At 47.7% G+C, this 26,330-nt stretch overlaps 3 protein-coding genes across 4 annotated transcripts in view; 1 reads left to right on the top strand and 2 right to left on the bottom strand.

Moving 5' to 3' along the window:
* Positions 1-12,956, bottom strand: RpS7 (ribosomal protein S7). Of its 2 annotated transcripts, none has more exons than XM_089553150.1 (5): positions 12,906-12,956; positions 12,431-12,505; positions 12,237-12,332; positions 8,994-9,320; positions 1-117 (listed from the first exon to the last, which is right to left on the bottom strand). In XM_089553150.1, exons 2-5 carry the CDS (start codon positions 12,503-12,505, stop codon positions 40-42), a joined length of 576 nt encoding a protein of 191 aa, XP_089409276.1. In that variant the 5' UTR covers positions 12,906-12,956; the 3' UTR covers positions 1-39. The 2 variants fall into 2 exon arrangements, with proteins under 2 accessions (XP_089409276.1, XP_089409275.1); XM_089553149.1 differs by lacking the exon at positions 12,906-12,956 and adding an exon at positions 12,729-12,904.
* The window catches only part of LOC149336808 (XK-related protein 5-like), a 26,841-nt gene continuing 12,981 nt past the window's right edge, over positions 12,471-26,330 (bottom strand). Inside the window, exons 4-5 of the mRNA XM_089553146.1 lie at positions 12,906-13,006; positions 12,471-12,505 (exon numbers count right to left, since the gene is read on the bottom strand). The gene's annotated coding sequence lies outside the window, so the exon portion shown is untranslated. The remainder of the gene's footprint in view (positions 12,506-12,905; positions 13,007-26,330) is intronic.
* LOC149336809 (uncharacterized) lies at positions 14,009-23,318 on the top strand. Its single transcript, XM_089553148.1, has 3 exons — positions 14,009-14,196; positions 16,348-16,581; positions 22,130-23,318. Exons 1-3 carry the CDS (start codon positions 14,155-14,157, stop codon positions 22,787-22,789), a joined length of 936 nt encoding a protein of 311 aa, XP_089409274.1. The 5' UTR covers positions 14,009-14,154; the 3' UTR covers positions 22,790-23,318.

Raw genomic sequence — 26,330 nt, 5'->3', positions numbered from 1 at the left:
AGCTGTCGCACCCTTTTTTATTCACATGTCCTAAGCCCTTTAAAAGGGGGGCTCACGGAATTCAAATGTAACTTCCTTGCCAGTCAGCTTCTTGTACACAGCCGCGAAAGTGTCCGTCTGAAAGAGGCAAACAACAATTTTTAAGCAGGTGAAACAGATACTGAACACACGAACAACAAACTTGGACATGTGTGGCCGTCAGAAAAAAATTAGAGTGACTTGGAAAAGAATCACAGAGGTTCATTTTCCAAAGTAGTTTTTCATCACAGTGGACCACCCATGTGCTAACAGTCAGCTGCAGATTTTTATCTGACCACTTGGCACAGTGTACATAGAATACTTTGCTTCTGGGTAAAACCCAATTTTACCAGTTTCTTGCATCCTGAACATTTCAAACAATATTTGCAGTAAAAACAAACCTACTAAACCCAGCACAGTTACCAAGACCCGCAGCATTATGGGCTACAGTGGGAATTCAATACATGCTGGTCCATTATAAAACAGAACAACCCTTAAGGGGCTCTATAACGCTGCAGTATGCCTGTGATGTAAAGCACACCGCTTCGCCAATATTGTCTGGCCAGAATTTTTTAATGCGCTTTGTAGAAGCTGAGTTTTCGGTAGTCAAAATCTGAATTACATCATGTTCGCCATGAAAACGACACTGGAAAGGGCTCGCTAACTTCTGCGCATGACTGTGGGTTCTCTTGCTGCGTGTAGAGATGTATTAATTGGCTTAGGTTTTCATGACAACACAATGCAGTGATTGAGTGAGTTGACGTGCTCTCCGTGGAAGGTGTCTCGAGCCCTTTTAACTTCTGCAGTCATTTACACGCTTCTCTATGCACACTGCATTATGCATCTATGACAATACCCACTGCCTGGACAGCCCAATTAGAGCACTGCACGGGCCTGAATTTGAGGCCCGAGCCCGGCCCGGGCCCGCGACCTGAAGCCCGAGCCCGGCCCAGGCCCGCGCCCGCTAAATTATCACCCTAATGAGCCCGGCCCGGTCCGTGAATCCCGGAGTGGAGCCCAGCCCGGGCCCGGCCCGGCCCGTTTCACATTAACTGAGCAAGTAGACTGCTACTACACCGATAAGGAACTGGCCGACAAAGGTACTGAAACCGCAGTTTGGCTTAAAGAAAGTTGATTCTTTTTAACCCAGAAGGAAGTCATGAAGAGTAGTTCTCGCCAGGCCCGTCTTTTGGAGACTGATCTCGTGTATGTGGGCAAAGATAAACTCGGAAGTTCCGAGAGCCAAATAAAAAGAGCTGCATACAGGCGTATTAGTTTACTCTGCGTTCCCCCACGATTGTAATCAGTTATATTCTGCCGCCTGCAAAGTATAAATATTAAAGCTGCCTAGCAAGCAGTAGGATGACATTTTTTTTTTTACTGAACGCGATCTCACAGGTTGAGCTCATAGCCGAACTGGTCACCTTTCAGCAGAAACGAAAAGCTAAAAGGCTTGAGTATTTCATGGCACGTGCTTGAAGACCATAAGCGTCCTAAACTAATATGTTCTTCCATAATGCATTTCTAATAGTGTATAGGTATGTTTTGGGAACGCGAATGACCAATGGCCAATTAAGGCTGGTTGAATTTTACTCTTACTGCACCGCGGCATGGAAATAAGGAAATAAATAAGTCAATGAATAAAGCTTAGTTTTTTTTTTCTCAGCGTGTACTATAACTCATAGCTCATCCGTGTCGCTGCTTCAATGCCGCAGTTCTGCACTTCACTCTGCAATATTGAATGAAAAGTCGGACACCAGCCGTTTCTGTACGGACCGAAGCCTGGCTCGGGCCCGCAGCTTTAAGCCCGAGCCCGGCCCGAGCCCGTGCAGTGCACTAAGCCCAATACAGCTTTCAAAGATAAAAGAAATTAAACATGATACACAGGAATGTGCATGCACGACAAGGCCAGGTTTCGAGTCCTAGGCCACTTGAAGATGACCCAGTGCGGTGTTCAAGCACATAACTGCCAACAAGCATCACCCAGATAAGGACCCACAGATTACTGATAAGATCAATGAAGGGCACCATAATGGTGTCACTCCTGACCATCTCTCTTGTCGCAAGGCCCATGGTGAGAGTGATAAAAGGAGGCAGAATACTAACGACAATGGAACCACACTATACTCCATCTCGAAAGTTCCTTGCAGAGCTGTGGAAGGTAGACCTCCTCAGCCAATCAGGAGAGCTCATTAAACACGTTCCTCCACGGCCCAACGTTTGCTCATGGCATACAAATATGTCTAAAAAAAGCACCTAAATCAACACTGTCTTCGTACCACAAGTGCATGCACGCTTACGTATGCTAAACACAAGCATTTTTCAGTATGTTACGTCATCTGTCACATTCGTATCTTTAGTTCAGCGTATGCAAAGGGAGACACTACGATAAGCTCAACCCAGTGGTGCCAGCTCGTTGCTACAACAGGAACCAGTTTTGTCAACAAGGCAACTCTCCTCTTAGGACTAGAACCAGCAGAATTGTCACTCCAAATAAGGTGAATTTACCACTCCACAATTATGTTTTGTTCTAGGCGAGATGAGCCGAAGCGAAGGCCCACTTATGGCAGTAAGTAATGACAAATTCAGTCAGAGGCCAGGGGTCCTGTTTCAAAGGGGGCTGCCATTTTGGAAATGATGTTTGAACGCACGCAAGAGCTGTGTACGCCAAACTCAGGAAATGCCGTGTGGAACGTGAGCGTAAGGCTAGATGAGAAAGAGCGCTTTGCGCATGCGCACTCAAAAGCACAACTACGCAGCACAAAATGGAATGGGATTGAAATTGGAGCCGTGAAAAGAAACACAAACCTTACTTTGCAACTTTAGAGAGAAACTCGGAAATCCGAGAAAAAGAATGCAACAAGCTTCTTCTAGATGTGGTTTACACGTGGAAGAGAAGTACATGCCCTAAGCTGCTATCCAAAATATCTTTCCATTACTTTCACACCGGAATTGCTTACAATTCCAGGGTTCAAAAAGCACTGAAACAAACCATACTCCACATTCTCAATTTGGATCCCCGGAGCAGTGAAAGCAACTGTTCCAACGCAGCCAAAGTAGTAGTGTCTGTCGGGCTATGGCTATTCCTCCTGTGCTGGTTTTTGCTCTTGCGACAGCCAAGTCACAGCGCAACAAGACAGGATATCTGACTGACTGGGATTACTAAGCCTGGAAACTATTTTGCACCCCATGCTTCGAAATGAGCATGATACCGAGCACTGTACATGCTGCACCTCTGAACAACCCTTAAGAGGACTTTTTTGTGGGAACAATACTTCCACAGTGAAGGATGTGGAAGTGCCGTTCCATTCTTGGTTTGCAGACAAAATGGCTAAATTAGGCAAAAAACTAAATGCAATGTACTGGGCACATGATCAAAGTCTGCGTGTTGTTTCAAGAAGCCCCTTACCTACTTTCACCAGTTCTACATGTAAAAAGCTCAATATTCAAATGTAACACATCGTTTATGGTAACACCGTATTAACGCTTGTAAAGGCTACATCCCGTTTTCCGTAGGAAACATGAGAAAAAAAATAACTGCACAAGGGCCGCACCCAAACTTTCCATGACCCACGCCGGAATAACCTTAGAAATGCACACGTCATGGCCTCCGTGATCAGCTCCAGCTGCGAGCAACGGTGCACTTGATCACGGAGGCCATGCATGCGCACAGGAGCTCCCGCGAGCCGCCCACAGATAGCCTATCACGGCAAGATAAAGGAACATGCTGAACACTAGCCCTGAAGATTAGGTATGTGTTTTTTTGTGCAAAGAAAAAAAATCTCAATGATAGGTTCATTACGCGAGTAAATACGTGTTGAACGTGGTATCTGAGAAATTATTTGGCTGCTCGGCTATCAGAGCGAACCTGCGAACTGACAATTAACGACAGAAACCTCACAAAGTTGAGTCTCGCGATGGCACTAACAGAAAGGAGTGAACTTCCCCATAGAGGCCAGGCAATTTCATTGTACAGTAAAAGCTTATCAACTCGAACTCCAAGTGACCAGAGGAAAATGATTCATGTATCGAATGACTACCCACCTAAACCTGACAACAACTGGTTGGATCACGGTAAAGTCATGCGGAGAAAGACTAGACAATGATTGGCCACTTTTGAAACTAGAACGCGACAATGACTACCGTATTTTCTGGTGTATAAGACGTGGCTTTTTTCAAAAATCTTGCTGGTGCGTCCTATACAAGGGTGCGTCTTATATGCGAATTTTTCGGCTTTTTTTGTGAGTTCAGAAATTACTCAGGTTCATGTTGAAGTTTTTTTTCACAGGAAAGATATCGCTACCAATAATGCGGTTGTAACACGGCTATAATACGGGAACCACCATGAGCAACTTCTTTAGGTGAACTTTATCACGAAACGGCGGGGATGACGACTTCCGGGATCATAAACACGCGGCCATTTCGGAGGCCCCAAGCAAAAGTAATGTGAAATGCCAAAAAGATGGCGACAATCGCGCTTTTCGCCATTGTCAAGACAAGCCGGCATATTGTTTAGTCTCCCTTTGCAACTTTGTTTGCTCTATGTACGTAGTACGTGCATTGTGCCAAGAGAATGTTTCAGCTGCATTGCCTCCAGAAAGGGGCAAACTTTGTGATAGCGCATCCGAAGATGAAGACTTCGAAGGTTTTAAGTGAAAATAAAATGTTGTTATGGACATCAAGAGAGTTCTTTTGTTTTTTTTTTTTTTTGCTAAAACGTTGGCGGGTATGGCATGAGTGTCGCCTTATCGATCACTTAGCATTGCTTAAGAACTCACAGGTACGGTGCATTTCACAATGGTCACACAAGCATATTCAATTAAGCCTCACTAGCCTAACTGCGTAAATTGGGGTGCGTCTTATATGCCAACTTTTTCAATAACAGCCTGCATATATGGCAGGTGCGTCTTATACACCGGAAAATAAGGTACTTTTTACGTTCACATCAATGCTTTGTTCTGTGCCCGTTGTCATGAGCATCTAAGCAGAATCGCCCCAAAATGCTCAGGCCTCCTCAGCATCGTTCAAGGTGCAATGCAGTGGCAATGGGCACCTCAAAGCAGCTGCATTGCTAGCGACGAGGTCTCACTGCACGAACAGATTATGGCACACGACGAGCGCACAGCCGCAGACACGCACAACAGCGCTCGATTGGCTGGCGCGAAGCTGACAAAAGCGAAATAGAAGCTAAGCTGTCCAACTAGCATCCTCAGAATCAGCGCGGGAGACTCTGGAACATGCAATTCAGGTTCGAGTTGTGCTATTTTGACTATCACTTGCCATGCTAGTCGTGCCTGGACAGAGCCAAACTTTGTTTGCAGTGTGTAGTGAGGCGAGAAAAAGTGATTGATTAATTGACAGTGATGGTAGCGAATAACTGTTCAGCCGGGCTTAAGATTAGCACTCTCACAACCCACTGGTCTTTTCCCAGTTATCCTACGTTACAAGATACAGTATAATCTCGTTACTACGAACCTCACATTAACGAATTTTTCATATTTACGAACTTTTTCAAAATCCCCGCCAAAATACCTATATTTTCAATGTAAAAATATTTCACTACTACGAATTTCAAAATACCGAACATTTCAGAATAACGAGCATAATTTATTTGCCCACCTATTATAAATGCACCTCATTATTACGAACTTACCCCGGAGAAGTGAGCCGACTCCCCGAGAGGCACACGCTAACTCTGCTAATCGCCAAGGGCAGGCATCCGATACAATCCAGTCCAATCCGAAGCCGCCTCGCAACCGGAAGTTGGCTCGTCTCTCCTCCTCCGTTTTTTTTTTCTCCCACGGTGTGCCACGGCCGGTCTCGACGCGCGCGCTCTCTCGCTCTCTTAAGGAGAGAGCGCGCTCTCTCGCTCTCTCCTGCGCCCTCTCTCCTTAAGAGAGCGCGCGCGTCGAGACCGGCCGTGGGTGTGCATGTGACTAGACTACCTCCGCGCTTTTCTTTTTTTGTGTGCGGCCGCCGCGAACGCGAGGCCTAGTCGTTTCTCGCCGCTACGTGTTGACTGTGCTGACGATGAATTCTGCGGGCGCCAGCGTCAAGATGAAGCGACGGCAGTTCACGCTTAAGGAAACACATCGTTTCGGAAGCGCCTAGTGCAGCGCTGTTAAACCTTCGGCTCGGACTCCCGACAGCCATAAATGTCCGCCAGGCTGCCGAAATGGTAACTGGGGTGTGGTAGAACGTAAAGGCCTCGACCATCAACAACTGCTGGAGGAAAGCTGGCCTGGTGAAATCGCCGCTTCACACAGAAGACTGCGATGACGCTGATAGCACGGATGACGACAGCGCAAAAGAGGTGCGGACTGAAGTCACTGCGAAACTCTCTGTAGACTCTTCTGTAACTTTTGCCGACTACGCCGAGTCGGAAAATGCTGCCCCTGACTGTAGAAGACATCGTGAGCAGCGTTCGCGAGTATGGAGAGCGCGGCGAAGAAAATGAACTGGACGACGATGCCGACTCGCCGCCTGCAGACCAAGCGGCCGAACCTGTGTCTAGTGCGGAGGTTCTTGCATCCATAGGCAAACTTCGCACATTCATCGGACGTTGTAGCGATGTGCCTGATTCTGTGCTCCAAAAAGTTGACGTTGAAGAGTTCGTCCTGGGGCGCCTGTGTCGCACCCGCCAGAATCGCGGATTTCTTCAAATAAACGAGCGCTGAACCTCTCGTTTGCGTTCCTGTTTGAAAATTGCATAGCTTGTCGTGTGCCCTTCCTGAAGGTACAGTATTTTCATTGTCCAGTAATACTACTACCTTTTTTCGCGAGTCTTTCGTTATTACGATATTTCAAAATAACGAACGATTATTCGCGACCCCGCGAAGTTCGTTGTATCGAGATTTCACTGTATCACTGTTGCCCTTTGTTGGCTTCCGAGATTTTCCAGGATTGGCTTACAATCGAGGCTGCCTTAGGTTTAGGTTTATTGGATTTTAAAGGGATACTGAAGCAAAATCTGAAAATTGAACAAAAACGCTGAAAATAGATTCTTGGAATGTGATTACACCGAAACCTAGTCGTCACTGCGCATATTTTTCAGCGGATGGTTTTATTTTCGATGTTTCATGAGCGCGCGCCAAGCCCTCCCGGCCAGCGCGAGGTGAAGAGCATGACGTCATGGCACCCTCCCGCGGCGACAAATGTGGCGGCGCCCTTCGATGCATGAAACCTCGCTTCGGACTGGTTGCGTCGTTATTACTGGCTTCTTCAGCGTGTTCACTGGTCATAAATGGGCCACTGGTCTTTCGCTTCGTCTCCTGTCGCCCATATGAAAAATTACTAGTAATAAATTTGCTTTATTTTTTTATTTAGAGTGACGATTCTGGCCCCTTTAGGCAGAGAGGGGTGTCGGTTTGTTGACAACAATGCTTCCCCTCATAACCACCAGATGGCGCCACTAGTCTGCACATCGTCGCGCTTCTGTTTTAAAAGTGAGATTGTTTGAAATGACGTAAGGTCCGGAAAAAGTAGCTGCATTTAGCGGACGTAAGCGTGCATGCGGTTATGGTATGTAGACAGCATCGATTAACATTTTGACATATCTGTGTACGCCGTGAGCAGACGACAGACATGGAAAAGCCGCGAGTAGCGATGGCAATCGCGCTTCTGCGGGAACAGTGGGCGCGCGGGTGTAATGACGTCATCGCTTCCACAGGCGGCCGCCAGGTGCAACGATACGGCAATAAATCGCGGAAAAAAAGCGTGTTATCCACCTTTTTCATTAAAATGCTCGTCATATTTATCAATTATAGCAGTCGAGCTCTTGTTTAGATGCAAAAGAGCAGCTCCAAAAGTTTGGTTCACTATCCCTTTAACGTCCCGAAGAGACTCAGGCTATGAGGGATGCCGTAGTGAAGGGCTCCAGAAATTTTGACCACCTGGGAACGTTAACGTGCACTGACATCGCACAGCACACGGGCCTCTAGAATTTCGCCTCCATCAAAATTCGACCGCCGCGGCCGGGATCAAACCCGCGTCTTTCGGGCAAGCAGCCGAGCGCCGTAACCACTGAGCCACCTCGGCGGGACCAAGGCTGCCTTAGATTTGAGTAAATGCGGCAATCACCTTGAATATAAGCGGTACTCAGAATTACACACTAAAGGGAAAGAACGACGGACAACACAAGAACGACTTGGGTGCGTAAAATCCTTATAAGAAGGCTGTAGCAAGCAGTTGTAAGCTGTGCTTTGGGTATGTAATTCAGAGCAGCCTGCATATCCAAGATCAAGAAATCGTGCAGAGGGGAGGGGGGCCTCTGAAATGCCCCGTCAACTACCAGTAGTTTAAGGGGGGACACTGGTCTTGAAAAGAAAATTTTATTAATTTAGTCATAGTTATGAAATTTTCAGGGCACATGTATTTTTGTGCGCTGATCCTAGATATGTCATTTAATTTGATGTAAAACTATTCCTTGCGCACTTATGCACTTTCTATGCAAGTATTTTGTGGGGAGTTTTGAAGAAAATTTGCTGCGGGAAACTCGCTGAAATGTATGCCATTGGGTTCTCTTGACACCAAGGAATACAATAAGGGTGAAATTATCATCCTGGCTCTCATAGAACTTGAGTTATAGGGTACTGAAGCTGCCACTTCAGAAACAGGAATACACATTTTCCTTCTCATTTCTAAAGCGATAACTTCAAAACCCTATAACTTAAGTTCTATGATAGGCAGTAAGACAATTTCACCCTTATTGTATTCCTTGGTGTCAAGAGAACCCAATGGCATACATTTCAGCGAGTTTCCCGCAGCAAATTTTCTTCAAAACTCTCCGCAAAATACTAGCATAAAAAGTGCATAAGTGCACGAGGAATTGTTTTACCTGAAATTAAATGACATATTTAGAGTCAGCACACAAAAATACATACTCCCTGAAGATTTCGTAGTTGTGACTTCATTAATAAAAATGTTTCTTTCAAGACCAGTGTCCCCCCTTAAAGCAATGCCACAACGTGTCGCACCTTGTGTTCAATGTTGGTCTGCTGGCTGCGCTCAAGGTGGACCTTGATGAGGCGGCTGCCATCGAGACGCACCCGGACCCGCTTGCCGACGATCTCGGCGGGGAAGACGAGGTCCTCCAGCAGCGCATCGTGCACGGCCGTGAGAGTGCGCGAGCGTGGCCTCTTCTGACGCTGGCGCGTCTTCCGCGTCGGCTTGGGCAGGATGTTGCGCTTGGCCAGGAAGACCACGTACTGCCCACTGTACTTCTTCTCCAGCTCCCGCACCAGCCGCGCCTGGATGCGCTGGTAGGCCTTCAGCTGGGGCACAGGCACGTAGATCAAGATGGCCTGTGCGTGCGAAGAAAACGGATGAGCACGGGTAACCGTTGCGTATTAACATGCAGAAAACCAAAGTAATGTTCAACAGCCTAGCAAGGGAACAGAAGTTCGCCATTGGTAGCGAGGTGCTGGAAGTAGTAAGAGAATATGTCTACTTAAGGCACGTAGTCACCGCAGATCCGGATCATGAGAGGGAAATAACTAGAAGAATAAGAATGGGGTGGAGCACATATGGCAGGTTCTCGCAGATCATGAATGGTAGCTTACCAATATCCCTCAAGAGAAAAGTATACAACAGCTGTATCCTACCGGTACTCACCTATGGGGCAGAAACGTGGAGGCTAACAAAGAGGGTTCAGCTTAAGTTAAGGACAACGCAGCGAGCTATGGAAAGAAGAATGACAGTTGTAACATTAAGCGATTGGAAGCGGTCGGAGTGGGTGAGGGAACAAACGCGGGTTAATGACATCCTAGTTGAAATGAAGGGGAAGAAGTGGGCTTGGGCTGGGCATGTAATGCGAAGGCAAGATAACCGCTGGTCCTTAAGGGTAACGGAGTGGATTCCAAGAGAAAGCAAACGTAGCAGGGGACGGCAGAAAGTTAGGTGGTCGGATGAGATTAAGAAGTTTGTGGGGATACAGTGGCGGCAATTGACAAAGGACAGGGTTAATTGGAGAGACACGGGAGAGGCCTTTGCCCTGCAGTGGGTGTAGTCAGGCTGATGATGATGATGATGAACAGTTGCGTCCCACACAAAAGACAGCAGCAGCTTCACGGAGGTTTTCACATAGGGGTGTGCGAATATCAAATTTTTAGAATACGAATATCTGGTTCCGAATACCGAATTGAATAATAAAGGACAGACTCATTTAACCACTACAAAACATTACTTGAGCACCCAAGAACATAACAGTTCAACTATCAGTGATGAAATGAACACACAAAAAGTATCAAAGTCTCGAACATTATCCTTAGAAGAGTGGTAATATCAGAGAAGATGGCTAGTACACAGCATTAATTAAGGCTAGCTTGCCATAAGGACAAAAGCGCATTGCTGGGATGAACATAAAAGGTTGTCGTGAAAGAAAACTGGCTGCTCCACATGGTCAGGCAGTAGTCGTTCCCTTCTAGCTGAAACGACTTCTCCAGCCGCAGAAAATGCCCTCTCACTTGGCACTGAACTGGCAGGTATTGCGAGGTACTTCGTGCACAGCTCCGACTATACCAGCTTCGCAGGTATAGCCACTAAGAAGCTCACCAGCGCAGTCAGCTACGGCATGGCCTAACGTTACGCATTCCTCTGGGCGACGCCATGTTATGTCTTTGTCGATAGGACTTGCGGATGGAAATGGTTGGTTGGCTGGTTTATGGGGTTTAACGTCCCAAAGCGACTAAGGCTATGAGAGACGCCGTAGTGGAGGGCTCCGGAAATTTCGACCACCTGGGGTTCTTTAACGTGCACTGACATCGCACAGTACACGGGCCTCTAGAATTTCTCCTCCAAAGAAATACCCGCCGCCGCGGCCGGGATCAAACCCGCGTCTTTTGGGTCAGCAGCCGAGCACCATAACCACTGAGCCACCGCGGCGGCATCCGCGGACGGAAATGAACGCCAGTGCTCGTAATAGAATATTCGGCTAGATACGAATATTCACGTTGGGTCGAATATTCGCGTTGAGTTGAAAATTCGTAACAACACGAATACTTGGATCTCGAATCGAATATGAATACTAAAAATATAATATTCGAATCATATTCGAAAATTTCGAATATTTGCACACCCCTACTTTTCAAGTTCCAAAGAAACTCAGGCTATGAGAGACGCCGCAGTGAAGGGCTCCGGAAATTTTGACCACCTGAAGTTCTTTAACATGCACTGACATTGCACAGTATACGGGCCACTAGAATTTCGCCTCCATAGAAATTAGACCACCGCAGCCGGGATCGAACCCGTGTCTTTCAGGTCAACAGCCGAGCACCATAACCACTGAGCCACCACGACGGACCCCAATGGCTTTTCAAAACTTGCTAAGTAAGCTCGCATGTCTTGGTATCCCACCATTCCTGACTAACATGCATGCAAAACAGAGTCTTCAAACACACCCACACCTCAAAGATGTAAACTGTATTCATAATGGCTGGCGAAGGGTTGAGGCATGTATGGATTTAGCTGGTTCGCAAACACTAGAAGTACTTCACGGAACCCAGTTTGAGAACCCTTGTACAGGAGTTACAACAACAACTCAACTTTATGCGACTTTTTGTGCACAATGCCATGACCAATGTGGCACCGCGTCATTCATGCCAACTCTGCAACCAATAAACAGGGGAATACAGGACATTGAAAATTCACCCAGGAATGGAAGAAACTGGTGCACTGCACAAATCGAAGCATAAAGTTACATGTACAAAGTACAAGTGAATATGAAAGGGTAGACGGGAGCATGCTGTCGTCGCTGTACGTGACAACTCATGTCTCATCATTCAGTTCGCGTCGCATCTCTTAGTAAACAAAGGCTTTGCACAATACAGAGAGATACAGCTATGTCCCAGAGACAGGCAGAATTCCAAGACAATTCCAGCCAATAAGCCATGTCCTCACGTCTTACACACAAAAAGCCGTAAGAAATTTCCCCTTCCGTCAATTATAATGCAACCAACTGCCAGTATCACAGGCATAGCGCTCGACATAAGGCCCATGACAATGTCAAGTGCGTCTGCAACGCACAGCAGCCTTCAGAAAAAAATTAGAGTGCATAACGTGTTTGCGATCAGCACAGCGTCACTCGTCACGTGTTTCATCACTAGGCTGCAAAGGGCAACGACAGACGCTTGTAGCCTGCAAGACATCTGTGAGACGTCCCGGCCCTTCTGTCTCCCCCAAGCACCCCCAAAAAGGATGTTATCGGTAATTGGTATCGTCACCTTCTTGCCGTTGACTTCGACAAGCTTGGCCTCAACGATGTGGAGCTCCCGGAGCTGTGCCTTTAGATCGCTGTTCATCTCCAGCTCGAGGAGGGTCTGCAAGAGACGAGAATCGGCGACGGTCACTTAACGAACATCACACACGCATGAAGTCAGCGATCTTCAGCCGGTAGGAAAAATGAGGGGGGTGTTACCTGGGAGATGCCCGCCTCGAACGGGTCCACCTTCTCGCCCTGGGGCTTTATAATCTTCACGTTTTGCGAATACATCTGAAAACAAAGCAAGACAGATGTCGGTCAAAGAGGAATTGCCGTGATCTGCACGGCGCGAGAGATGTCAGTGTTAGCGGCCTGGAAAAACACACCCGTCGCGCCGACACCCACGCGGTAGAACCGCAGCGAAGGAATCGAGTACTTTTTTAGGACGTATTTTAACAGAAACGATAACTTTTAGCGCGCCGGCCAAGACACGGCGGTAAGCGAATGCACGCACCTTGCAAGTCAATCTGCTTTCATCAACGATAATACCGGTTGCTCCCAACCTTTATACAGCAAATATGAAAGCTGTGCTTCTCGCCTGTCTGTCACAGTGCAAATTTACCGAAGTTTTTGAGTAATCATTTTTAATATGGCAAATTAACAACGTGACAAACATGAGACGATACGATACCTTGGGCGCTTGCGCCGGAAAAGGAAGTCGCCACGCTTTAGCCTCGGCACCAGCGGCTAGCGGAAGCAGCAATCTCCACTAGGGGGCTGGAGGCTTGTGTTCTGTAGGACGAGCGATTTTCAGAAAAAAGTGAAATGTGATCCTAGGTAGCGCCACCAGTTTACTACCTTGTCGTGCTAACCGCACAGTGGCGCTAGATGACACACCGGCGCGGAAACGCTTGTGCTGCACTTACTACAGCATTATTATATGAACAAATCTATGAACAAAACCATGAACAAAACAAAACAAAAGAAGCCGAGCGTGACGACATCAAGGGGTGCGTCGGTCACGCGGCTCACATGACGTCACCGCTGCCGTAAATTTGTGGCGTCGGGAGTAAACACGCCTTGGCAAACACGCAATCGCGGGCGTTTCACGGAAACTTTCCTTTCATTGCGTTGTTGGCGTTGTGCTGCGCAGCCACTGATCTCCACAAATAAATGAGAACACGTCAATTCTGCAATATGGAAAACGCTGACTACGCATACTACAAAGGCAAAATCGAGTTAGCAGTGTAACGCAACATAACTGAGAGCAGTTTAATTTCACATTTCAATGTATTATCCCTCTACATCCACAGTTTGCTCATCGTATGCTTCATGCTTCAAAATGTGTAAGCAATTTGTCGCCACAACGGCTTGGAGTCGACAGGGCGGAGCACGAAGAACGTGGCACGAGTCATCACTTTGTGGATTTTCCGCTTGAGAAAAACAAAACTCTACGCCTGCAGTTGACATATCAGTAAAACCACAGCTCAGGTGCTATTAAAGAGGCCTACTTCCATTCCGTACGAGCAACGGGGGCCACAACAGGGAGGTTTTTCCGCGCCAGGCTGCCCGAAGCGCGCCCCCAGCAACAGCGGAGCATAGACCAAGGGCCGCTGTTTATTCCAAGGAGCCTCCCCTCCGCTCGGTCAGCCGGGGAGCACGCAGTTCAGCAGCCGCCGCGCACGTGCCCAAATACACCCCAGGCACGCCGCGATCACGTGCACGGGGAGCCCCCATTGGTCGATTCTGTCGAGCCCTCGGCCTCCCATTGGCCGAGCCAAGGCGCGGCCCCCCAAGCTCGACCTTAGAAAAGGGCTTCTCAACGCGCCGGCCGCTTTTTCTCTCTGCGATACCCCCTGCGTGCAAGATCGTTCTCCAACGTTGTGCGTGGCCGAGAGAACATTTTTCGTACTCTTGTGCGACCGGGCAAGACGCTTTCCATGACACGTTTCGTGCAAACGCCTCCACCGCACGAAGACTCTGTAAGTACAGACTGCAACCCACGGCGACTGCCGGCCGTCCGTCATTTTTTGGGCGCTGTTATCTGTCCTGCGCACACCCGAACTTGTGCTATTCCTTCGGTGGCCTAAAAACTTTGCGGGCGGGGGACTTTTTCTTTCTGGAAACGCGAAGTAGCGCGCGCGCTGACTGGTGCAAATAAAAAGCCGCCCCCGTACGGTGGGCGCCAATCTCGTACAACACTGGCTCTCGGCGTGTCTTCCATCCCCTGGCGTTTATCCGTTTTTTGTCCCGTGTCCGTTTTGTCCCCAGTCTATTCGGACCGGCACAAAGGTAAGAGAAAAGGGGCCACGGCGCCGAGCATCACCGCAGTCAGCCACCGACCGAGCCAGTCAGCTGATGATCAGACTCTCCCGGAAATGCCACTGCAGGAACCACTTCCGCGTTGCACTAGAGAACTCGATGGTGTGCGCACGTATATTTTGTTGCCCAGTGTGTGCTTTGATCACTGTTTGCCTCGTTGGGGCCCGCCGGAGTAATCTGGCGGGCCGAGAACGCCCTATCCGGGGCCGTTCTAATGATAAGAGCTGGCGCTCTGGTTGTCTTTGCTTTCCAGCGAGAGGAGCCGCCATGATGCGATGGAGCAGACGACGTGCCATGAGATAGCGGCTGCAATGTGCCCTCGAAAAAGATAACGGTTGGACTGGGCGTAGATAAAGAAGCGCGAATAATGGCCCGAGACACAATTTGAGCGGTGCTTAAGGCCGCCTATGGGAGCGCGTATGCACCATCGAAGTGTTGTTTATGTTACAGCGAATATTTTCTTTAAGTGTGGGATCAAAGTTCTTGTTTCGATACGAGTGTTTGGTTCGAGATTGGTAACTCTGTATTTTGGTGTATTAATTGGGAGGATTAATATGACACTTTCAGCCCCGGAAGTTGTAGTAATGTTGCCACTAAGGACGAAAGTTGCGTTATCAAATGTTTACTTTCGAAGTGCGTAATACTTATTTGCCACCTAAGCTGTAGAGTAATTCTCATTAGCGTGAAGTTTTCTTCCAGTGGAGACTTATCCCACGAAAGGTTTAACATATCTCAAGGAAGAGAAAAACGTGTATTACTGCTAACCATTTGAAAAACACTTTGCAGATTTTTGAAATGGTGTGTAAGAGTAAAAAATTGGCTGTAAAAATTATAAACTAATGCAATATTAGTGTACAGGACGTGTGCTGATTGGTGAACTCACAAACTTGGCTTTGCATAGCTTTAAACTTGTGAGGGCGGTACCGTTAAAAAAAAAAAAAAAAGCTTGCAACACCGTGCACAAGGTTGTAGACATGTTTTGAATGCAAAAGCATGCACGGTATACCAACACCTGTTTGCTTCGGTAACAATAGAAGCTATTCAATCAAACAGCTTTGCATTGTGTCCTTCATTGTGGTATTTACAGCTTTTGTGATATGGAGCGTTTTATTCAAACACTGCATCATGAAATGCTGCACAGAGCTCTCAACTGGCCTTTTTAGTGTGCAACTCTTCTTTTGGCTCTTTGAAAAATAAACATTTCTTCTCAAACACTTACTTGCAAGCACCAGAGAACTGTGGTGTGAAAATATTCCGATGAATGTGACACTTTCGCAATGTTTCATAGTGACTTGCTCCTTGGTGAAATGCGCTTGTTCAGAACATGACTTGTGGGCACAAGGCTTCTCTTATTTAGATAAGAAGACTGCCAACGATGCATATAACGTTGCATTTTTTGGTTTGCAGCTGTTGTTGCTTGGCTTATTTCTTTGCCATAGCTATAACGCTGGTGGAAGTGATCCACTAAGACAAGGCTTCCTGCAATGGTGACATTCAGATGACAATGCTTCTCTGAAAAGCCACACGGCTTGCGTTGTTTTTGTGGCAGCCGTCCCTTTCTGTTCCTGTCTTATCACATCCTCAGATAAAGCACAAGTGACCCTGAGCCACAGTTCCCATGGTTGTAAACTTTGAAGTACAAGGCTGCGTCAGCGACGTCTTTGTTCTGGCAGCAATGGGTGGGCATTAAAGATGAATGCGGCCTGACCGAGAGGGTGGGGTGTCCTATTCTGGATTGTGTGTGTGTGTGTGTCGCGCTTTCCAGGTACAACATGGTGCTCAGACAGTGAGCGACCATGGGTGTCTTTCAGATGGACAGCACAAGCGGCAGCAGCAGCGGCGGCCACGTCGTACACCTGGCTCGCGCCGACTATTTCGCAGTGGAAACACTGCTCTCCATGAGCGGCCGTAGCAAGGAGGCTTCTGGGATGCCTCCTCCACCAACTAGTGACCTCACGCCACCAAACTCAGAAGACGAGCAAGAAGACCCCACACCTGTTCAACGCCAGCTACAACCCATGCCTGGCTCGTCGGAGCTGGCCAGGGTACGCCACAACCACCTCCTCACCCTCTTCCCCATGAAGCTCTCCACTCGGCTGCTGCAGCACGACGCACAGCAGCGGTGGTGTCGTGTAGAAAGGCACTCATCCATCTCTCACATCTGCCCTAGTAATATGCCTCACCAGTTCCGTGCATCACTATAGAAGGTGCAATCTCGCGGTAAACATGGGGGTGGTTGGTCAAATGTTTAGGGGAATCCCCCAAGGTGGAGTAGATTTGTAATAAGAGAGTAATGACTCGTTGCCATCCACCCAAGCGCAGCCATATGGCTACAAAGGAAAGATATACAGCTTTCTCAGAAACTTCGTAGTTAAAAGAAAAATTCATCCTGGTCAGAGATTCGAACCCGGCACCACCGCTTCACCGGAGCAGTCTCTCTACTGGTAGAGCGACTGCTCCGGTGAAGCGGTGGTCCCAAGTTCGAACCTCGGTCCAGGACAAATTTTCCTTTTAACTACAAAGTTTCTGAGAAAGCTGTATAGCTTTCCTTTGTAGCCGTATGGCTGCGCTCGGGTGGATGGCAATGAGTAATTACTCCCTTATTATGGGGGTGGTTGGTTCATAGTAGTTGTTTAGTATTGTAAAAGTATGGAAGGAGTTTAAAGAATTTTCCTCGCTCCACCGGCAATGGTAATGGAGTATAATACACGGAAGTATACTGAGATCATTTATACTAAAAGAATTGCTAGCAACTCGATGACTTAGGTGTAAAAATGCTGCTGGAAATTGGACATCGCACACGATGCTTCGCAACAGCTTTTGCAGGTTTCGGAAGTCTGCTAATGCGGATAAGCTTTGTAGTCCCAATCTGGCCTTCAGTGATCTGCCAAAAAGGTTCCTCACTGCTGAAGCCACAGGAGTTTCCTTCCTGGTATTAAAAAGGCTGTGATGAGAGCCTTTGGCACTGCTTAAAAAATAAGTGGAAGTTTGACATTCTAAATCTTGTGTACAATTTTGAACGTTAACACTATGGTAGCCTGATAGCCTTCAATGTTCGGGTTATAACATACTCTTAATTTGCAGCTCTGTTTTGTGCAAGTAGTTCTCGAGTCTTGCAGAGTTCGGAACTGGTGAGACAGCACTGCATGCAAGGCTGCTCAGCATAAATTTACATCATTATCTTGGCCAACCAGCTGATAGGAAGTTGATGACACTGATAGTTAACTTGAATCGGACCCTTTTTTTCCATGTGATGAAATGCTGGTCAGTGACATACAAGACATGGGCCTTAGTACGGTGCCCTTTGGCTAGTTGGCGCATAATTAGTAAAAGGGATGGGGTGACTGTAAATAGCACAGGGGTAGAATGTAGGTAGGACAAAAGCTGGCCACTGAGTAAGAGTTCGTACCGTTGCACATGCATGGAAAATTGCCAAGGTTGCAGCTGCATTTCTGAGATAGGTAGAATGCTGTCACAATCATGAGGTCACGTTCAAACGATAGACGCCCTGTCATGATAAGCGAAAAGCGTTTACATGTACCGTAAGGCTTGACATATCCATGAGGCATCCACGATTCATAACAATGGAGATTTGTACAAGCGTCAAACTGAGTACCCTTCTCACTAAGGAAGTTCAGGGTCTAGGCATAATGCCTGCTGCAAAAAAAAAAAAAGATGGAAGTAGTGCGGTCTATTTAGAGAGCGGATCCAAGTTGATGTTTTGACAGCGGTTGGCAAGAAATGATATGGGCAGGTCATCTAATGTACTGAACTGATATGTCTTAGTGTGGCGGAGAGGCTTCAAACAGAAGGAGATTGCTGCTGAGGGTGCAACAGTTTGTGTGATGAGTCGAAGGCATATGCTGGGAAAATGTGGCTGCATTTGGCGCAAAATAGCTGCAGGTCTTTGGGAGAGGCCTCCGTAGTGCAGTTAACTAAGGTCACTTGATTATACCGATTCAGAACTCAATAACAAATGGTTGATAGTTGACTTATCTTGCACTGTATCTGTAGTCAGTAAAAACTCGAATGCAGCGAGGAATGCCGTCCAGTTCTGGCTCTGCAGAACAGGCTAGGCATGAAACGGACAGGGGCCTTTGTCCTTATCTGTAACGACCTCATATAGTCTTTTCAACTTCTCTCCTTAACCCTTCCACACCCTTAACCCGAACAACCCACTCTTCACAGCATGGGGGCAAAAGGCCCTACTTCCCTTTCTTCCCTAGTCTCTGCCTCATGAAAATCTGTGGGCGCTATTGGCTGGAGGGCATTCGCCGTTGCAATCTTGAGTTTTAACTGGCTATAGTCCCTGTGCTGTTTTCCATCATTCTTTAGGACAAGATCAAGAGGGTTTCAAAACAACCTCATCACTTGGAATATGTACACTACTAACAACCAACTGAAGGCTTTATTATGAGTGATGGAATAACTGAGGAATCTTGAGAAAAAAACTCTATAAAAAGATAGATTGTTGATGGAACGATGAGTGGTTAAAAATTAAGAAGTGAAAATGAAGACTGACAAGTACAAGATTAAGCAAAAGAATGAAGACGAGCTCATATGCAAAACCCTATAAATTTGTGATCGGCAAGAAAGGTGCCTACCGTTTTAGCACGCCCTTTATTACTGTGGAAGCAAGAGGCTGTTTATCTTGAAAGCTGGCAACACCTGTTATCACATTAGGTTTAATTTTTTTTTAAGAGAGTATCCACCAATCCATCATTTGTCTTTCGAGGTGCCTTACTCATTGCATCACTTATAACGAAATCTCCGGGCTGGCAGCAGTCATTCTGTGCCTGCATTAGATTTATCGCACTTATATTCCAACATGGCCGCCTCCATGCTCTAACGACCTCTGTGTCACATCTTGATGGACCAATTATCGCACCCCTAATAATTAGTATAGGGGGCAGTTTACAGCAGCATTGCCGACTAGAGCACTGCTCAGTACAGTCCGTTTTGCACATCCTTTCCCCGTTAGACCCAAGAACACAGGCGTCTGAAAGTGAACTGGTATGGATCAGTAGGACACAGTTCTACATGCCTGACAAAAACAACAAAAAAACATAGCTTGCAGCCTTTCAAATTTCCAATCTTCATTGTGCTTAATGCAGGAGGTATCTGTGCACACTTATCGCACAGCTGGCTGTTGCAGAGGCACCATCTGTCAGCAGTAACAGCTGTAGCAAAAAACAGTTTGAATGTAAATGAAGGACAGTGAACTCTGGTAAAGCGTAGTAAAGGCTTTTCAGGTTTGGAAAGCACATGGGGAACAACTGCTATGAGGAGAGAACCTGTGTGCATGGGGCATTAATATTGCAGCAATTTTACGTGGTCATTTTAATCCTTAGGCTACATTACTGTATGGGGTTCAGTGTCTTGCAGCAACTCTATGCGAGTAAGATGAAAAGCGAGTGAAAAAGTTGCAGTAAGAGGAAAACTCGGCTTTATGAGAGTTTCCACGGTCAGATTGCAGGCCTTCTAGTGCAGTGCGATACAGTCGGATGTCGTTATAGCGAACAGGTAAAAATCTACAGTTCAATATAGCCGAATCTAAAATGTCTAAAACGCACGCTAGAGCAGCGCAGGTCAGTAAAGGGACGGCAGCTCAGGCGATCCTTACTAAAGAAACGGTGGAGACGTCTCCCGATATTTCAACGCAGTTTTCAAAAGCGCACGGCGACCCGGAAGCCGCAAAAAGAAAAAAAAAAAGTCCGCGTTAAGCTGGCTTCCCCGCATTACAGCCGTGTCGCGTGGAGAATGGTACGTCAGAGCGAAAGCTGCAAGCCTACAACCGTCCACGCCGCTGATTCCGGGGCGTTGTCGACGGGTACGAGAGGCCTAGAGGCGTGTACGCGTGTCGACCGCAGGGCTGCCAACCCTCCACGCCGCTGTGTCTGACGTGGCGCTGCTGCAGATAGAGATAGCGATAAAAGCGCGAACGCTTGCCGCATCACCACCAGGCACACGTGTAGTGCGGCGAAGCCTGACGCCTGCCATCCGAGCGGGCACCGTTTGGCGCGGGGTTGTCTAATCAATTTCATGGCCGACCACGTTCGATATATACGCAGTCTCGCTCGCATATTGTTTTTTTTTTTTAAATAAGCGACGGCGCGGGAGGAACAACGGGGTTCCGAAGAATAAGCCTGAATTAGAAATTGCATGTGTTCATTTAGGAAGAGTTCAATACAGCCAATAATAATAGCGTTCGTTATATCGAGGTACGAGTGCATTAAAATTATAATTCAACAACATGTTGCACTACACTGGTCGCCACAAGGCTTGGACTGCTAGCTGTACCAACAGCAGAGTGCAACGTGGAGTTAATGGAGCCATTTGGATCTTATCACATGGAACATATCTTACCGTTCATTGGATGTAGAAAACAAGGCATGATTTTTGGGAAGCTGGAGAAAGCTATAAGGTTAAAGGTTATGCACAAGGCTTCAGAACATATGTGCAGTGGGCTCATTTCATGGCTTGCTGGGCTTTAGCAAAGGGTGTCAAACGTAACAGTGACAGCACTTAAGAGGAGAAAGAATGCAGGAGGTTGGCTTCAGGTGGGCACAAATGCAAGACCTGCATTTGCAATGAGGCAAAGGTATCAGGAAATGAGATTTGCTAGAGAAGTTCGGCATCTAACAGAGGTGAGGGCTGAAAGCAAATTTTATGGTCGGAGGGTATCCAGGATTGGTGGTTCAGCTGTCTGGTATGAAGGTAAAGATCTGTAAAGGTTTCCAGTAATGGGAATTGGTTACAACAGTAGCTACAAAGAACGAAAACTGGGTAACATTTCAGTGTGAAAGAATTGAGGTATGTTCAGTGAGCCAACCCAAGGGCTACATTGTAATGTAAGCACTTGCGAGAGGCATTTTGGGAAATGTGCCTTTACGAATCCAGATTGGTTCAGCATAACTGTTGGCACAAGACACGAATTCGGTGGGCGTGGACGTTGCTTCATTTGCGTCCTGTCCCCACAGATATGTGAATGAGCATGCCAGCTAGCTCGGCATCAATCTCTGTTACTGTGCCTTAAAGGGTCAGCATTGGCTCTCTTGCCAAATTAAACAGAAATGTGGACGTAAATTTAAATGACAGTTGCTGCAAGTTCACAGGAACACTCATCGACTTTCGTTTACAGTGGACACTTTCGGCCCCTGAAAGTAGTTTGTATGCGTATCTACAAGATAGGCTACACTGATGGTCCAGATCAAAAGCGTACAGAGCTGCAAGATAGCGCGAGTTTATTCTGTTTTCCCAAGCTGATGAAACTTGCCCAGTAAGTGGTATAAGTACTGCATGGAAAACGCATATGGACACATAGGTGCCTGCCGGTATGCAAAAAACAAACTGCCGGTTATCAGCAGTAGAGTTCCATCAGAGCATGTTGCCCGGCTATTGGTGAACCAAGAAATGTGCACGGACCATAAGGAACTGGCATTTCGTTTTACTGCTAAAGGGGTCCCAATTTTGTCACGTGGTCTGTGTTTTCTGTTGTCCATCCTGATTGCACATCCGCTGATTGCGACACAAAGACGGTCACCCCCACAACACGAGTTGAAAGAGTTCCTTTTTCTTTTGTTTTGCCAACAGCTCCTTCTGTCGGACAGCCCAGTCAACTCGTCAACAACCAGCCATCGAACCTGCACTCCTGTCTCGGTGATTGTCCGCGCCCCACCCAGAGCCAGCCCGCCGCCGCCTCCTCCGCAGCAACTCGTCGTGCCTCAGGCCACCGTCGTTCGCCCAGAGCCCGCAAGGCCCGTGGTCGCCATCGCCCCCAAGCCGCCCACGGCTCTGCTGCCTGTGATGCACGCCACTGCCGACGAGACTGCGCTCGTGCAGACCGCGCTGCTGCCTGTCGGTGCCGTGCAGCTTCTCGTGGCCAGGCCCGTCCAGGCGGCGCTGCTCGTGAACGCCGCGCCAGCACCTATCATACCTGAGGAGCGCAGGCGCTCGTACGTGTGCAGCTACGCCGGCTGCGGCAAGACGTACTTCAAGAGTTCGCACCTCAAGGCGCACGTGCGTACGCACACGGGCGAACGGCCGTTCGGCTGCCAGTGGGCGGGCTGCGGCCGCCGCTTCTCGCGCTCCGACGAACTGTCGCGGCACCGGCGCACACACACGGGCGAGAAGCGCTTCTGCTGCCAGCTGTGCAACCGCCGCTTCATGCGCAGCGACCACCTAGCCAAGCACGTCAAGCGGCACGGCAGCAGCCGTCGGGTGGCGCTGTGGCCGCCGGCTAGCTCGGTGTGAGGTGGCGACACCTAGATGTGCTTTCCCATTCCCGCTTGCGCGGGACCACCCGTCACAGACTGCGCTGGTTCGTGACAGAACTTGAAGACTTGAGTGTGTGATGCACTTCCCCCCCAAGCTCGTGAAGAGTTTGAGGCACACGTGCTGCTCGCAGCGCCAATGAAGGCGACTGCGCGCGAGAGTACCGGAACCTGAGACAGTCTCTTTTCCGGCTCGAAGACCCCCGAGTTCAGAACACCCACTGTGCCAAAACAGCCTGCGATGACTGCATGCATGCGCACATATGGAAAAAAAACCCCGCAATGCTGGCGAGGTGCAGGCGGGAAAAGGTGGAGACGCATACTTTCCTGCCTCGAGCCAAGAAAAACAGGCTTTGAATGCTAACACGCTTCTGCTGTTCGAGGCCCAGGTGGCTGAGGCAGCACTGTTCATTGTGTATATACATGTACAAAGGCCTTTTTTTTTTTTGCAACAGATATTTATGAATAAATGCCAAAGGGTGCAGGTCCCCCTTTGTGTTCCATTGCAAGCACAACACTCTTTCTTCAAGGCTCGAAAAGGGTAAGCTGCACTGCAGCAAAGAATAATAGAAAGCAGTCACTGTAAGTTGACTGACTGATCGGTTATGAGCATTCGTCGATAAAGGCAACTGAAGCCCAGTTTGTACGTGAAACCAGGGGTGACAAACGCAAATGCTTTGAACGATAAACTAACAGAGTGAGCATTGTATGAGGTGCCAAACAACAGCCCATACATATGTCTCTACAAGATATGAAAATATAAGTAACTTTGCCCTCAACAGCCGTTTCTGTAGCAAAACAATTTATGCTGCACCTCTTGACGGGACAAGGGGCTCCCGTTTTTTTTTTTTCAATGCCAGCTGCAGAAGCTTGCGAGCATTTAGATAGTCTTTGTTGTGCCACAAGATGAACAGCAGTTGACTACGGTGTAATACTTTGCAGGAACAGAAAAAGAAGCCACAAGGTTCTTCACAGAAAATAAATAGCAATAAAAATGGAGGCAATGCATGGAAAGGTCACCACATTAAAAAAGAAAACAGACCAAACACAGTAAATACAGCAAAGAAATGCACTACACTGCACAGGAACTCTTGGTATGTAACACTAGTGCAAGTAGCACACGTTGCCTCTACCACTGCTTGAAAAGGCACTTCTGTAGAACTGCGTGAGAGAGCTTGTTCTGGAGATAACTTTCACATGCAGCTTGTCAAAATTTCTCACTTGATAGTATGACAACATGAGCTGAAAAATGATCACTGCTGCATGGTCAGTGCTTGCTTATGTGCACTTACGGTACAACCTATGTGTATTACGATTTCTTTTAATAATTTCGTTCAGCCCCTTGCACTTTGCCCTAATAATGGGAACGCTGGTCATCAATTAAGTGAGGATAATGTACTAAATATGCATACTGCTGCTTCATGGATGGCCGAGGTGACGTCATGGAAACCACGCTGACATTTCCTGCTTCTTAGAACACGCAAACTTGTGCTGTACAGTAAAAGCTCATTAATTTAAACTTCAAGGGACCGGAAGAACGTTTCAATTATCGAGTGATCCCGAAAACTGTCAAGAACTGCTTGCATCATGGTAAATTTCTTTGGTTAAAGACTAAGAAATGGTTGCCCGACTTTTAGATGAGGACAGCGTGGCAGTACTCAGTTTTAAAGTTTTCATCAATACATACTTCACTGCGTGCATACTGTTGGAAGCATCGAAGCAGAACTGCTTTAAAATCATAAGGGCCTCCCGCATTGTTCACGATGCGATGAGGTAGAGCTCCACCGCTATCGCGTCACACCCATTGTAAGCGACGCCACCTGGCGGAGCTTGGCTGAAACGGTTGCTAGGCAACAGCTGTTCAAGGCCATTCGTGCCTACCGGCCAGCGGTTACGCGGCAAGGTGAAAACCTGCCGTAGTGTTGCTAATGCAACAAAAAAAGGGAGGTGGCAAGAAAACACCAGCGATAAACAGTGAGCGTCCGAAGCATGCTGAAATTTGGCTGGCTATCCGCCTTTTTCACAAGGCCGCTCTACCCATGCGCGCCTCTTCTCCTGCAGCTCCAATGTTTGAAATCGAAACTGCCTGCTCCTACTGCGCATGCGCAGTTCATGTTAGCAACATGCGCATGTGACAGGTGGCGGCAGCTGTCAAGCATACACACACTTGCCACTTTGCAGGCGCAGCGGCTCCTCATGGAACCAGATCGCACCTACGTCTCTCATGTGCGTTTGTTTTCAATCAGTAGCAGACTAATTTTCGCGACCCCCAGAGGGCGCCACTTGTGAAAAAGGCGAATTGCTGGCTGGCTGAGCAACCTTTGCTGCGGGGCTGGCGTGAAGCTCTCAAAGGCGAAACCGAAACTAAGCGGTCGGATTCTTCTCAGAGATGGGGCTGTCCATTTGCCGTCATGCCTGCAGCCGCGCGCATGTTAGAGGTGCGTGAGCGATTCCGCAGCATGGTACTGAGGTATTGAGTGGGGCTCTTTCAGTGACCTCTTGCTGCTCCGGTTATACCTAGACGCACTCCTTTCACGAGCCCATATGAATTAACTGGTGTGATACCCGTAGCGTCCGTATTAGCGGGCGTTCGACGCCATAGACTTAAGGCACATGCACACTGGCGAGTCGCAGATGTCGTGCAAGCGATTTCGGTTGATTAGGCATGGTTCCAGAGCACTAGGAAAGTGGGGAGAGAACGTAACGAATCGGCTTAAACCTGTCGAGCGACCTCCGTGATTCGCCACAGTGAATCTGCCCTTACATGGGCGTTGACCAGGACCGAGCTGGCAGTTCGAAATTATCTGGATTTCCGAACTGCAACTATACTCCATCTCATAAGTTCCTTGCAGCACTATGGAAGGTACAGACCTTCTCCGCAAATCAGTAGAGCGCCTTACATGTGTTCCTCCACACCTCGTCGTCTGCGTGTCGTCTACTTGAGGCGTACACAGATACGGTCAGAAAAGAATATAAATCGACGCTGCCTATGTATCATAAGCCTATGCACCCTAACGTACGCTAAACACAATAATTTTGCGGGATGTTACGCCATTTGCCACATCCTTACTTTTAAATCAGCATACGAAAACGAAGCGCAACGATGAGCTCAGTCTAGTGGCGCCATCTGGTTGTTAGAACTGGAACCATTTCTGCCAACAAACCAAGGCTCTTTTTAGGACTAGAAGCGGCTGAATCGTCACTTTAAACAAAAAATAAAGCAAATTGATTGCTCACATCTTTTATCATAGATGAGACGAAGTGAAAGCTCAGTGCCCCATTTATGGACAGTGAATGTAGAAAGCAGCAGTAACAATGGCCTATTCAGTTCGAGGCAAGATGTCCTGCTTCGAAAAGCGCCACCATTTTCGAAACAATCTTTTAAAGCGCACAAGTGGCGCGCACACTAAACACTACAAATAGTGTATGTAACGCAAAAGTACGTTAAAGATCAATATGAAATAGTGTTTGAAGCATTGGCACTTTAAAGCACGCTATCCCAATGACCATATGCCTATTTT

The sequence above is a fragment of the Amblyomma mixtum genome, chromosome 7 (genome assembly GCF_055824585.1).
Source record: "Amblyomma mixtum isolate Tamu chromosome 7, ASM5582458v1, whole genome shotgun sequence".
NCBI classification, from domain to species: Eukaryota; Metazoa; Arthropoda; class Arachnida; order Ixodida; family Ixodidae; genus Amblyomma; species Amblyomma mixtum.
This window is presented reverse-complemented; position numbering and strand designations above follow the sequence as displayed.

Excerpts from the sequence above, each read along its gene's own strand:
- LOC149336809 (XM_089553148.1), top strand. The coding sequence starts at position 14,155 with ATGACACGTTTCGTGCAAACGCCTCCACCGCACGAAGACTCT. Across the intron at positions 14,197-16,347 it reads CTCCACCGCACGAAGACTCT|ATGGACAGCACAAGCGGCAG; the intron begins GTAAGTACAGAC and ends GGTGTCTTTCAG. Across the intron at positions 16,582-22,129 it reads GCTCGTCGGAGCTGGCCAGG|CTCCTTCTGTCGGACAGCCC; the intron begins GTACGCCACAAC and ends TTTTGCCAACAG.
- RpS7 (XM_089553150.1), bottom strand. The coding sequence starts at position 12,505 with ATGTATTCGCAAAACGTGAAGATTATAAAGCCCCAGGGCGAGAAGGTG. Across the intron at positions 12,333-12,430 it reads TCGAGGCGGGCATCTCCCAG|ACCCTCCTCGAGCTGGAGAT; the intron begins GTAACACCCCCC and ends CGTCTCTTGCAG. Across the intron at positions 9,321-12,236 it reads TCGAAGTCAACGGCAAGAAG|GCCATCTTGATCTACGTGCC; the intron begins GTGACGATACCA and ends TCGCACGCACAG.